The 14623-nt window shown below is 43.3% G+C and overlaps 1 protein-coding gene across 3 annotated transcripts in view; it reads right to left on the bottom strand.

The window, feature by feature from the left end:
* The window catches only part of LOC124005036 (RNA-binding protein Nova-1-like), a 63647-nt gene that overhangs the window by 45924 nt on the left and 3100 nt on the right, over positions 1 to 14623 (bottom strand). For 2 of the 3 annotated variants that reach the window (XM_046313890.1, XM_046313889.1), the window contains exon 2: positions 5751 to 5894. In XM_046313890.1, coding sequence (XP_046169846.1) covers positions 5751 to 5894 — 144 coding nt within the window. Of the gene's footprint in view, positions 1 to 5750; positions 5895 to 13981; positions 14057 to 14623 lie in introns of all 3 variants that reach the window. The other variant, XM_046313888.1, reaches the window with a different exon arrangement.

Here is a 14623-nt window from a genome sequence, read left to right on the forward strand (position 1 = left end):
TTCAAATCACTGCATATTCAATCTACTGGATATTGCTTTCCTTCATCCCTCACTCTTTCACTCACGCATTCCCTTTCTCCCTCCCATTCTCTCTGTTCCCCCAATCTGTCACATACACATTTCCACCTCTAATTAACGCACACCTCTCTCCTTCCACTTTCACTTCATCCCTTTCATACAGCTTCTCTCTCAGAAACCTCATCCACTCATACAGCTTCTCTCTCAGAAACCTCATCCATTCATACAGCTTCTCTCTCAGAAACCTCATCCACTCATACAGCTTCTCTCTCAGAAACCTCATCCACTCATTCAGCTTCTCTCTCAGAAACCTCATCCATTCATACAGCTACTTACTCAAAAACAAAAAACCCAGAGCCATATCTTTCCTTGTGCCTTCAACCATAGATATGAATATACCTACATCAACACCCTCCAACAAACAGCCTCTAGTGCAGATTAGTCCTATGTAGGTCTGGGCCTCTTTAGGCCAGGCAGTAGCAGTTGTTGCATAGTCCCAGAGAGGAGACAGCACAGCTGGGGCAGAGCTTTGTCGTGCCAGCACAAAGGAATGATTGAGGCGGGCTATTTTCGACTCCCCTCGTACATAATCGGCCTGTAACAAAAGCCCCCGTCCCTCTCTGCCAGCCAGCCCGGCTACAGCCAATCCCAGGATAGCTCTGGTCTGTCTACAATGCCGGCAACCACAGAGGTGTATTCTGATTGGTTGCCAGGTCTGATGGTGTTGTGATTGGCAGGTGCCTTGTGGAGTGGGATTCACAGGGTCAGATATCCCCCATTTAGACACAGAAAAGGATCCTATTCAAAGATTCTTAAAAGAAATTAGATAATGACTGGATTCACTGTCCCCTGCATTCTTTTCCCGGAGAGAATATTTGAAAAATGAGCTTTAAACAAGTCTTGTTGCATGACTTAAAAAAAAAAAAACTTGTTTCATGACATAAAATTTCAGCTGGAATGATGCCCCCCATTTAGTTTTTATTCAAGCAGTTTCATGAAAACACTGCTCTTTTTTAACTCGAACTTAGGTGTGAGTTATCAGACTAACTGGCTGTGGTGGCGCAGGGGGAGTCTGGGGGGATATGAGTAACCAAACTAAAAACTCACCGGGTGGAAAAGATGACTGCCTCTCTTCCCTTAGCCTTTCTCTGCACACTTAGTCACAGTTCTCATTTCCAGAAGTAAACACAGACTTAGGCCTGTTAGATCAACGGAGGTTATGCAGTGATTGGGTTGTCGGGGGGGGGGGGGGGGGGGGGGGGGGGGGTTGATAGTCAGAGTGTAGGGGGTTGATGACAATCATATTTCACCATGCAGGAAGCAGGCGGGCATGGTGTAGTACACTGCAGACCCTGCTCCCACTCCCGGCACAATTGATCTGTGGGATATATTGGTGGAAGTATATTTATGGCCGATCCCAGTTTGCTCTTTTTTATTATTATATCTGATTAAAAAGCTGGAGCACATGGAGCCGGCAAAGCTCCAGCACCCTAGAGACTGAAGAGATCAGGGAGAGAGAGAACAAAGGATACAAGATGAATGAGAGATCAAAACAGTGAGGAGACTTGGAAGACGAAAGAGAGAGAGGTAGCTAATGAGAGAGAGAGCGAGAGAGAAAGCAAGAGAGAGAGAGAGAGAGAGAGAGAAGCAAGAGAAAGCAAGAGAGAGAGAGAGAGAGAGCGCGCGAGAGAGCTGCAAAATTGGATAGCTGCAAAGGGTAGGAGGGAAGAAGAGAGATTGGGGTGAATGCATGTGGGTATACATGTCTGCAGGTAGCTACAATGTCCTGCACTCCACTCTGGATGTGGCTATTAGATTGATTAGCCATACCTTTCTTGGCTGGGCAGGGTGATTGATGTGGCCTGACGCAGGCTGTAGCAGAGGTGAGTGAAGCCTCGGGGTTAGTTACACAAGTCAGCTGGGTGATGGAGTGGACAGGGAAGCATTCAAAATGTCCAGCAAACTGAATACGTCACAAAAATAGCTGTCATACGGTCAATAAAGGCCACCTTGATAATCCCAGAAAAACATTCAAATCAAAACAATAACCTGGTGAAGATAATGTGATAATGTGGATGATGAGGCTGATAAGTAGTAGTTTAATCATCATCATTCTAATCCTCCCTGTGCTCCTGTGTGTGCGGCCTGACTGTGACGTGACAGCCCCATGGTGGCATGGTAGGCTGCGCAGTGATTGCTCAGGCACTGACTGGCACCGAGGAATTATTCAGCCAGTCGGCCATTCGTTGGCTCGACGGTGATGTCACACATGATGGAAAACAAAAACAAAGCCAGTGGGATCAGGGGGACCTTCTCTGTCCCCACGGTGACGCGGGACACCCTGTCACCAGCCTGTGATCCTCTACTGCTGGAGACACTGTCACTACTGGTGCTCAACAAATACCCTCTACATACTAGGTTGACATGCACACAGGCACTGAGTATAGCTAGATAGCATTGACCTAGCATCAGCCATGTGCTGTGGATTTTATGATATTGTTTTAAAATGGAGATGGAGTGTATTAAAATGAGAATTGCTGCTTTTGTGGAGGCTGCTGAGGGGAGGACGGTTCATAATAATGGCTGGAATGGAGCAAATGGAATGGCATCAAATCATATGTTTGATGTATTTGCTACCATTCCACCATTCCGCTCCAGCCATTACCACGGGCCCGTCCTCCCCAATTAAGGTGCCACCAACCTCCTATGAGCTGTACATGTATGCCAGTGGCATAATGTTGGGAATGGTGGATATGGGAACATTTTCTATGTTTTCTAAAAGTAATCAATGACAGAAATCATTAACAGTTCATGGCACAGCTATCTCAGCCCAATCAAACTGGCCAGTCTCTAGGTGTGAGTTCACAGAGAATAACTTCAAAAGACAGTCAAAATAGTGGTATCCTTCTACCATTAGCCTTAAAATGCCCCATCCCATATCTAACTACTCCCCTGGACAGCATCACTTCCTGGAATAAAACTACTTCCTGGAACATGGCTGACCAGAAATGAAAAGGGAGAGTGCAGTCTAGATAATGACAACACAACTTCATATTAATAGTGAAGGTCTTGGTTAGGCAGCACAGCACATCAAACTATACATTCATCACAATATTTCTGAAATTCAGTCAGAATCAACATAATAATAATTGTATTTCGATGATATACTGAATTAACTGAATAACTGAATTAAACCACAGACGGTAATAATGATTCAATCTAGAAAATAGACCGTAAATGAAAACAAACAGGAAACTCATTTCAGCCAGACGAGTTGGATATGCAATATTGCGGCTTTTCATCTTTCAGTCAAAAAGCTTATAGACTAAAGCGGCTCGGAAGGGAAAAATCTGTGATGTTGATAATGCTTTGGTGGAGGGGGGGTGGAGGGGGGGTTGGCTAGGTATTAAATCCTGAAAACTGCAATCATGACAGAGGATTAAGACAAAGCTTCAATATGGTGCCACGCTCCAGCGATACGGGGGGACAGGGGGAAGATCAGTGAGCGGTTGGTCGGGACAAACTAAACGTGGAGGGAGTCCACGTTTAGGAACAAATGGCAAGACTGTCTCTCACTTAAAGGGAGAGTTCTTTATTCTTCCACCATCACCTTTGAGCCCCATTAAACCGTCCCTGTGGTGATGTCATACTGGGAGGTCTTCCTAAGGGATGGGGTGTCACAGGGGCAAACATTTGTAGGTGGTAACCTGTAGGTGGGTTCATGGATCAAAGACATGTTAAGGCTGTGGTCTTTATGAACCATGTGTTCATAAGCATTTGTATCTCCCAAATTTGAAGCAAAATGCTCCTCATATTAAAGGTGGGAAGAGACGCCACCACCGTTCTCTTGACCTACTTACAGTCTCTGGAGACAGTAGACAGCTTCCAAAGACTGGAGAGGTGACCCAGAACAAGTAAGCTCATCACCTGGATGATAATTGGACTGGAAAACACCTAGCTATCTTCTTGTTTCCCTTAGCCGGTAGCTAACATATGAAACGAGCACATAGCGCCTTGAGGCTAATTGCCATCTGAGGGCATGACATTAGAAATGTTGATGTTGACTTTCTTAATCCGTTTCTGGCATTTCTCAAACTTCAATATCACATAGAGCATGAGAAAGAAAAGCCTGATCATTTCCAATTGCACTCTGGATGCGATAGCTAATGTCTTAATATCTTTATTCCAATTGTGATCCCCAAAGAAAGAGTAATGGATGACACGAGTGGCTGCAGCATCCTTTACCTTCTCTCCCTATAGGCCCAGACACCTGCAGGTATGAGCAATGATGCTGTCATACAGAGATTTTTTTTCAGCCCTTGTAAAATAGAGCAGCGGGCCTCCACTCTGCCGATGCAAGGTCGCAGTAAAATATGGTCGCTACTTTCCAGTAAATGTCGCAGGGGCCTGTATTTGCAAGGGGCTGTATCTAATAAATCTTGGCTTCTATAATAATGAATGGTTGCCTGTCTTGGCCCAATACTGCTGTGGACAACTAATTGGTTGGCAATGAAATGCTGGTGAGGCACTATCCCAGGATGAATTGAAGGAGCACGTCTTGTGCTGTGGGACAGAGTCTCAAGCACTACACAGCCTTTCCTTCTGGCTTGACTCTACTTTTCCCCCCATCATTCACCACGGCACCCACCTTGCCCAGCACCTACCTCCGTGCCCCCCTGGTGAAACCCTAGACGGGACATCGCAGCAGGTGGACCTTTTGATTTGTCAGCCAGGAAGAGCAGCGCCGGTGCTCATTTGCATACAGATGCCTCCTTCAGTGCAGAGGAAGGACACCCCCTCCCCCCACACAGTTCCTCTATACCCCCCACCTCCATAACCCCCCCCCCCGCACTCCCCCAAGACGACAGAAAAGGGCCTTTACAGCCATCTCTTTCATTTTCTTTATCTTCTTTCCCTTTCACTCTTTCCCTCTCTCTTTCTGTGGTCCTTTTCAATCTCTATCTCAACAAGGCCGTTCTCAACATTAGATCACTGGTTACTGCCAATTCCAATAAGTGAGGAGGGTTTGGGATGTTTTGGGGAGTTGAGGGTGGTGGGGATCTCGCACCTTGCATCTGCTCTAGCTGGCTGGAGTATGGGGTCTTCAGTCCCGGGGAGAGGAGATACAACAGAGATGGCCTGTTCTGTTGACGGGGCTAGCAGTAGAAGGATGTACAGGGAATTACAATGCCCTTCTCCCATTTCACATGTCCAGACAAGAATCCCATTGAGTGCGATAGAGATATAACATGTACAGCGATTGGTTCGTCTCGTAATTTCAATGTATCCCTTCCTGCCTGTGAAGTTCAGAGCAAATTCTCATCGAGCACACAAGCTGCTTCACTGACAGGCTGGGCACACAGCTGAGGCGCATCTCATGTGTCTAGCCGTGCAAAAACGTCATGTCATGAGGGAATTAAGAGTTTAGGCAAATACAATTTCACCTTTAACTAACCCTTTAATCCTGTATCTGTGGCGAACTTGACTCTGTGTTCACTCGCATGTCCCTATGTGATCCACGGCTGCATGAGCCCTGACAGAGGCCATGTCTGTTACCCAGTGGAATCAGGTTCCAGACACAACACGTCTGGGAAAGGGGAAGCCTCTTTGAGGGGCAGAGGTCAATAAATAAATACATATAGGAGACTCCTGAAATAAGCTCATTTATATTGAAAGATCTCTAAAATACAACGTCATTGATTGAAATATAGCAGTGGTCAACGAGCACTCACCAGGGTAGAAGTCCTTGGATTTGGACAGTTTGATGGTGGCGCCGGTCTCTTTCTGCAGCTGGACGATGGTCTGTCCTCCCTTGCCAATGATGGAGCCGGCCGCATAGCTGGGGATCAGCACCTTCAGGAAGTACTCACCTTCCTCTGCAGGCAGGAAACGGAAAAAGAAAGTGAGAATGTACTACACTCAGGTAGGTGATCAATCTACCTATACTAAAATCGCACAGCCACTATCATCCATCTCTGTTTTGCACCGTCCCCCCACCCCCACCCCAATCTTCTCCCCCTCAACCTATCCATTCATCTTTCAGGCATCCTTAAACTCTACAGAAAATCATCTTAGTGCATGATTAGATTATGACGACAATCCACAACAACTATCCTCTTTCTATGCATTTACAGCCGTAAATCATTTCACAAATTGATTTAATCTAATTTTAGCGTTTCACAGAAGTATCTGCTCTTTGTCATCATCTTGGCAGACCGTTATTAATATAGGGCTATGGGATTTGTTAAATCTAATCAAATAGATGTAATGCTTTTGGAAACACACTCACACATTGCATAACCATACTCCCATATTTATACCATCTACCCCCTACAGTCTGGTTTCTATAAATGTCCCTTACACTTTGGCCAGTTTCAAAACTACTGTACACATAACAGGGAAAACTTGTACACTGCTCTCGGCTCCTGTTCTTCCGCCCACCCTCCTTGGATATAGGACAAAACGAGAAGACACACAGGCTACTGTAGTAGGAACACAACTGAAACATCAAAAGCTTGAAGACATGAAGGCGTTGCTTCAAAGTGGGCAAATGGGGGGTTTAGCAGCAAAGAGGAAACAAAGCTACCCACCCCCTTTCGGAAACAAAAGTGCCTTTGTTCTGTATGGCGATGGCTACCTGCCTGCTGAAGCGTCCACATGCTTCCTATCCAAAACAGTTCAGTGATTGGTCAACAGTAGGGATTCTTCAATTAAGGGTTTGTTGCCATTCAACGATAGACGACTCATTTTCATGAACATTTTTTCACTTGAGAAATACTGCACCAAACATCCTAGTTAGATGTAGGGATTCTTCAATTAAGGGTTTGTTGCCATTCAACGACTAGACGACTAGGATAGGATAAGTAATCCCTCTCACCCCCCCCTTTAAGATTTAGATGCACTATTGTAAAGTGACTGTTCCACTGGATGTCATAAGGTGAATGCACCAATTTGTAAGTCGCTCTGGATAAGAGCGTCTGCTAAATGACTTAAATGTAATGTAAATGATGTAAAATTGTGCGACTAAGATCTCCAAAATAAATTAATAGGTTGAGGAAGTGTATACTGGCTATGGCATCTCAAGATGGAGAAACTTTTATATTGTCACTTTTTTCTAGGTTTTCAAGTGGTCGAGCACACTCACATACCTAGGCGCCAGCCGAACCGAAGCATGCGGAAGCCTTAAGCCAGCAACCGGCCATAGCCTCTTCCCTGACAGGGACTTTAAGGTCTATAGCTTCTTGCCTGAATGTGACTTTAAGGTCTATAGCTTCTTGCCTGAATGTGACTTTAAGGTCTACAGCCTCTTGCCTGACTGTGACTTCAAGGTCTATAGCCTCTTCCCTGACTGTGACTTTAAGGTCTATAGTCTCTTGCCTGACTGTGACTTTAAGGTCTATAGCCTCTTTCCTGGCTGGGACTTTAACCCTCAAACTACCGACTTGGGTCATTTGACATCAAAGGCATACTTTTGACCATATCCCAAATGTGGTTTATTCTATTCTTATTTTTAATTTTATGAATTTGTCAATCAACTTTTTCTTAATACATCTAAATAATTGTTTAATATGTTATCCATGCCACCAGAGGGTGGAGGGGGAGCAGTATCAGTGATTTTGACCAGATAGACAGATCATCTGTAGAGTTACAGCTCCCCATGTACTCACCTAAAATTTTACTTTTTTTATACCACGTATCGTATGACACTGTACAAAACCAGAATTACCTTATTTTTTGTGAATATAAAAATCTGCCAATGGTGTAAATACTTGATAGAACTGTAATACAGAAATCCGATATGTTCTGAATCCCTTCAACCCTGTTCCGAGAGAGTTACCGTCCTGCTGGTTTTAGCTTCAATTCAAATCTAGCACACCTGACTCTAATAACGAGCTAGTTGATAAACTGAAGCAGGTTAGTTACAACAGGGATTGAAAGGAAAAACGACAGAAGGGTAGCTCTCCAGGAACCTGGTTGGAGATCCCTGTTCTAGGGCAAATCTAAAAAACGATTTATTTGGTTTCTCCAGAGACATAATATTAAGCTAGACAAATCCTCAGAAGGTGGAGGGGGACCTGTTGGAGTGATCTTAACCTGATAGACAGATCACCTGCAAAAATGGAGCACCTTATGTACTTGGCTATGGTTATAACATGTAACTAGGTATGACCGTGTACAAAATCTAAATGACCTTAGACATATGCTTAGTTGCATTCAAAACAGCTCATAAAAGTATGTCAGTGGTATGAATGCTTGGTAGAATTATAACACAGAAACCAGCTAGCTCCCCCCTGAAAGTACACATAGTGCTGTATTGGTGTTTATTCTCTGAAAAATAGTTATATAACATTTAAAAAAATGTTATATAAATACCAGAATTCCTTTAATACTCTACAATATTCTATATTTGTGTAACTTGTTATGGTTTTTTGGTTGCTATAACATTTATTTTGAAGTGACTTGAGGATTTGGGTATGTTTTTTGAAGCATCCTGCCAGAGTCCCTACCACTCCCATTGTTTCACTAGCAGTAATGCTAATGCTGGCTGTGGGGTATGTAAATGAAGAAAACTAAACCATATGTCTCTCAGGATCAATAGGTGAATATCATTTCATCCCAAAAATGTAGCATATTTCAAATTTTGGTGTACTGACAGACATTTTTACCACAAATATGACACAATTAATATTTACTTAACTGAATGATACTACAATCAAATTATGGTAAATCTGCTTTTCAGTGTTCATGTGGATGTGTATAACGCCATTTTTTACTTCAGTTTTACAGATGCTAATGAACTGTACATTTTCTAAAATAACAGTCTGTTTTGGTAAAAAAAAAAATAATATCTGAAAATAATAAAGTTGTTATTTTTCTATGAATGTTGCTTTTTCCAATAGTTTCTACTTGGGGTCAAAATGACCCAAGTTGGTAATACGCGTATATAAAATATGTTGGTAGTTTGAAGGGTGACATTGTATCCTAGTATCTCAACCAGTCCTCTCGTCCTCTCTTAATATTCCACCACAAGTAATCCAGGTTGCCTCCCCCAAGGCGGCAGATATAAATAGGATTATTATTACGAGGGCATGGTTTTGTGTCACTTCACGACACACATGCACTGTTGATGTGCAAGCTACGCTATGGATGGAACATGCCATAATACCTGTTCCATAGTAACGCAACAGAAATCAATCCACTGTGCAAGATGTGGAGAAGGTGGTGGTGGTGTGGGGGGAACACTGAGTACCTTATAGAGCATTGGTTGAGGGAGATGGTGAGAGGGGTGCAGGCAGGCAGACATAAGAGGTTTTTGGCCTAGCTGGGAGAATCAGCAGCTAATTAAGAGAGTTCATTATCTTTCATCAAAACACTCACTGGTCCTGCTATAATCTCATTAATCGATGCATTTGTTGTGTTTTCTGTGACTGTTTGTTTGTGGATGGCAGTGTTTGTGTGTGTGTGTGTGTGTGTGTGTGTGTGTGTGTGTTTGTGCAAAGAGTCTGTTTGTTAGAAATATCATTTTCTCAGCATTGCTGTTCTCCTCAGCATTCTCCAAATCATAAAATTGCACCATTGGCACCATCTGGGACCTGGTCTGTTGAACCCACCCAAGGGTGATGTACAGAGAGCGCTTTACACAAGGAGGAAATACGATACTTTCCGTTCTAACTGGGAGTAAGGTCATAGCAATGAAATCATGCATAGAGCTGGGATGGCCTTTTAAAGCAAGTTACAGAATTGTTTTCTCCCACACAGCAATGTCTGACAGTAAACCTGCTTGCACTGAGTATAAGAAACAGCAGAACTGCCTGCATTCTGCATTGACCCAGATTCCCAATAAAGCCAAGACTGACCTCGTTTTGATTGGGATGGGTCTACTTTTAACCAGCCTCAATTAATAATGGAATGAATAAATAATATCAAACACAAACGGGTTCTGCTGCTGCACATGAACCCTCATACAAACTACACCATACAAGTACACAACACACACAAATACAACAAATACACACACAGACAGGTGGACATGCATACATACACACACACACACACACACACACACACACACACACACACACACACACACACACACACACACACACACACACACACACACACACACACACACACACACACACATACATACATACATACATACATACATACATACATACATACATACATACATACATACATACATACATACATACATACATACATACATACATACATACATACTGTATATCCATATAAACATCTCATAAACAGTAAACACATGCCTTTCATACACAGTGGGTCACTTTTATACATAGAAATTATTTCTAATTGTCTCTGTCTTTAATAATTTGTTATACAGATGTGCCTGTATCATGGCTAGTCCCAGTTGCTCAGATGATAAACCTGCATGCAGCCTGTACTAATCAAGCAGGATGACTGCGCACAGTTGCTCAGCTACTCCTGTCTAGACAAGCACACATTCTACATCGATCTCTGATAGGTAAAAATAAAACCACTTTCCCTGTCAGATATATTTCCCAGGCGCTGTCAGAAAATAGCCAAGTCAGGCTAGGGCACAAGATCCTCAGATTGAATTAGTATGTTTTGTGAGAAGAGGCTTCATGCTGAACTGTTGTGGGTTTTAAATAATTGTCTGATGCATCCCAGTGAGGACTGTGGATGGATTGATTTAAATGAGCATAGACCTGAAAGAGATGTGATCCGCCCTGAGCAGATATTAGGCATCAGGATTGTGGTTCCTGGTTGCCAAGGGTCTTTGTTTTCTTTCCCCTCACACAACAAAAACAGGGACACATCCCAGCAGTTACAATTTCTGCCGGAACACAGTCATTTCCCCTCACTTGTCATTGCATAAGACTCAAAGGGATACGTCAAGATGTTGGCAATGAGGCCCTTTATCTACTTGTGGATACCATTTTTATGTCTCTGTGAGCAGTTTGAAGGAAGTTGCTAACTAGTGCTAGCGCAATTGCTAACTAGCATTAGCGCAATGACTGGAAGCCTATGGATATCTGCTAGCATGCTAGTTAGCATTGGCTTGCAAAACTACCTCTGGCTTCCTTCTTATTGGACACAGAGAGATGAAAATGGTATCCATTAGTTCCTCTGACTGGGGAAGTGCCCCTTTAATGGAGGAAAATCAGTCACCTATTCTGTGTGTGTGTGTGTGTTTTTATGCATGTTTGTGTATGCATGCGTATGTGTGTTTTAGAGAAATGCTTCCAACTCACCACTCCCAATGTGCTCTATTGGGAAAACAACAAAGTGAGCCAGCTAGGTCAGAATGCATCCCACATGTCTTACTCCTAGTATGCTTGGCGTTGGATCAGTGTCATTCGTTCAAGTGTGTGTGTGTGTGTGTCATTATGTGTGTATGTAAGGGGTAGCTACAATAAATAATGAATAGGCATCTGACATAATAAACTAGTTTGTAAACACAGTAATCCGTTGCTAGGGGCTCCCAGGAGTCCTGGAGCCCAGAATAGGCTCCATCAGCCTGGACGGTTCAAATCTGGAGATCTGGTGTCGGCGGCTGGGTGGGATTCTGGGCTAGGCTAAAAGCAATGGGGTGTTGGAAAAATGCAATTCACTTAAGCTGGGAAGATTGTGTGGGGGAGCGGGCCTTGGTCTCACCCTCCACTCCTTTTGTTCAAGTTAAATCTCCAAACCAGCTAATGGACAACCACCTGTCTTGGTTCTATATGGAAGCTACTCTGAGTAAACCCTAGAACATGAATAAGACAAAATAAAAAAGTATTTCACATCTGTAGCCATTCTGCTGTCTGGGAGTGTTTTCAAGGTCACCAGTTCATCTGTATGAACCTCCTAGTGGCTGTCCTCTGTTTCTTATGTAGCCAGGCGCTTAATGTGTTTCGGTTTGGTCTAACCCGTGTGTAGCTTTTTCAAAATGTCACCCCTTCTTGTGTCCACTTTTGAGCCTTTCCGGACACGGCTATCTGAACTATGCTAATGCCCCGAGTGGCGCTCCTTCTCCAGCGCGTGAGTGTGTGAAAGGCGCTGTGCATTGTTCGTCGAGCACGGCTGTTTCGAGAGGGGGCTAGATCTTCCCCTCTGCATCGCTCTTTTCATCACTCTCATCCATATTCATCGCGAGGCCTCTCCTCCACTCAGCAACCCGCTGGAGGAGACAGGTGACTCCTGCGCCCAATTGTAAGCCACCATTTCACCCGCCCCAACCCAAACCCCGCCCTATACAATGGGATTTTTTTTTGACGCAGTGCTTAAAAAAAACTGATGATGAAGAAGAAGCAGCTCCCCCTTCATGTTCATGGTAATCGATGGGCAGACACGGCTGCACATGCGGTTGCTGGGGGTAGGTAGTCAACGGCAGCTGGCGAATGATGAGGAGGTGGGTGGAGGTGGAGAAGAGGGAGCAGTTGTGATGGGCTGAAGGAGAGTAATGATTAGCATGGATGGAGAGAAAGAGAGCGCCGTGCTGCCTAGAAACGCTCAGCTGAAAAACAGCTATGCCGCAGAGAAGTGTTTCGGCTACAACAGCCCGGGCTAACACACACTGGGTGGCTACGAGATTGGTAGGCGATGGGCAAAGCTTATATTTGCTCTTTGTTCATGGTGCTCCTTCAACATCATTGACAGATCAATTTGCAAATGTTTATGCAAAGCCTCTATAAAAAGCAGCTCTGCTCCCTTTTGGGGTTTTTCACTCTGTGAAAGTGTGACGCATTCTCCTCAGCACCAACGGTTTGATCCAAGGAAGGTAAGTCACTTAAGCATGCGTGAGAGGCGCTCAGCTCCGGAGGGAAAAGCAACACAAAACACTAGCGATGCGATCGATAACATCAAAGGCCCTGTCCTATAGACCGATGGCTCAGTGCTGTGTATGGTATCTGCCAGAGGGGGGAGGGTTGAGGAATCATCACCCCCCCTCCCATCATTAGCTCGTCTGGGTCCTCGTCATCTTTGCACCCCCTCTCTGTCCCCCCCTCCCTGGACTTATTCCCAGTCTCCTCACGTCATTTGACAAGGCCATTAGAAGGCCTCCTCACCACTATCCACTAAAGACACTTTGGTGCGAGTCCATCCATTTACAAAATGACTTCAACATATCTTATTATAGTGGACAGAGGGGAATATAATGTATTTATTTATAAGAGGGGAGTTGGGATGAAGACCTATCTTAGTATGCGTCCCATGGGTATGCAGTGGGGAGCAAGTCAAGCATCTGGATTGTAAAATAAATCAAACCAGGTCAGTGATTTTTCCCCTGATAAGAATGTCACCTTTATGTAACATATAATCATGATTTACAGCCTCTACAGGCTACAGCACAAAGCACTCTCAGACAAAGATGAACATTCAGTAAAGTAGACATTATTTAGAGAACACAACATTCATTGAGGTTGAACTATGTCTATAACCCACTTTATCATCATTCCCAATCAATCCCTCTTTTAACAATTTCATGCAGAAGGAATGAAGGTGATCATGTTAATTATGAAATTATAAACAACCAATTGAATATACACAATATATGCAATAGATATGCAAATATTATAAATATGATTCCACAAATATGAATAGCATGGCAAAATATGCATGGCAGTTTAACATGAAAATGGATGCTATGGACTTAATTAATATAAAACTTAAAACATATGGCTACATTTGTTTTGCAGATGATATGCTTATGATCCAAGCTTCCATGATAGTCCATATACATAAGATGCTTATGAATTGAGATATCTTCAATAAAAGATGCAGGCCGAAAATGTGAAATCAGATTTAGAGGTTTTCCAAAATAGTTTCAGAAAAGATTGGGTTATTGTAGTCTGCAGACTATTTTTTGCCTTTCTTTAGGAACTATTCATATCACTGTCAAACTGCTATAGTAATATTGTAATTTAGTAAGCGAATAGCAAAAGAAAGTAGAATAATAACAAAATCAAAGTGTCTCTCTTACCATGTGCCTCAGAGTGTGATTCCTGGTGAGGGAATACAATGCCTTCAGTTTCAAAAAGGGGCTGCAGGAAGGCCACTATACAGGAAGAGGAAGCACATTGTGTGTGTGTGGCAAAACTAATGTTATCACAAATGATTATGAGGTACTGTACCCCCCTGTAACTAGCTTCAATGTCCTGAAGTACCGGTTCTGTTCAACCACAAACAACCTGCACACGAGGCCTGTTGATTAAGCTATTGGGCTCCAATATGGAAAGGCCGCCAGCTAGCCTACATATAGTATCAATGGTTGCCCTGCTATAGAACACAGTCAATCACTTTGGGGTACTATGATCACGAGAGTATTGTTTAGAAAGGTCTCAGTAAAGCTTTTAGTTAACCATTTCTAAATGTTTGTGTGTGATGCAAATATGAAAACATCAAGCTATTGAAGTGGTTGGTAACACTGAACTCGATATAACCGACTGCTATGGCGCTTAACTACTTTTTAAGCATTCACGAGCCTTTATAATGTGTTCTTATCAAGCTTGTATCTTTCCAGGATATTGCTCTTTATATAATTTCAGAGAAAGAAACTCCAATGTGTAAACAAAAACAACCTCATTGAGTAGATGTGTGTGTGTGTGTGTAAATATTTTGACTG

This window comes from Oncorhynchus gorbuscha, linkage group LG19 (assembly GCF_021184085.1).
Source record: "Oncorhynchus gorbuscha isolate QuinsamMale2020 ecotype Even-year linkage group LG19, OgorEven_v1.0, whole genome shotgun sequence".
NCBI lineage: Eukaryota > Metazoa > Chordata > Actinopteri > Salmoniformes > Salmonidae > Oncorhynchus > Oncorhynchus gorbuscha.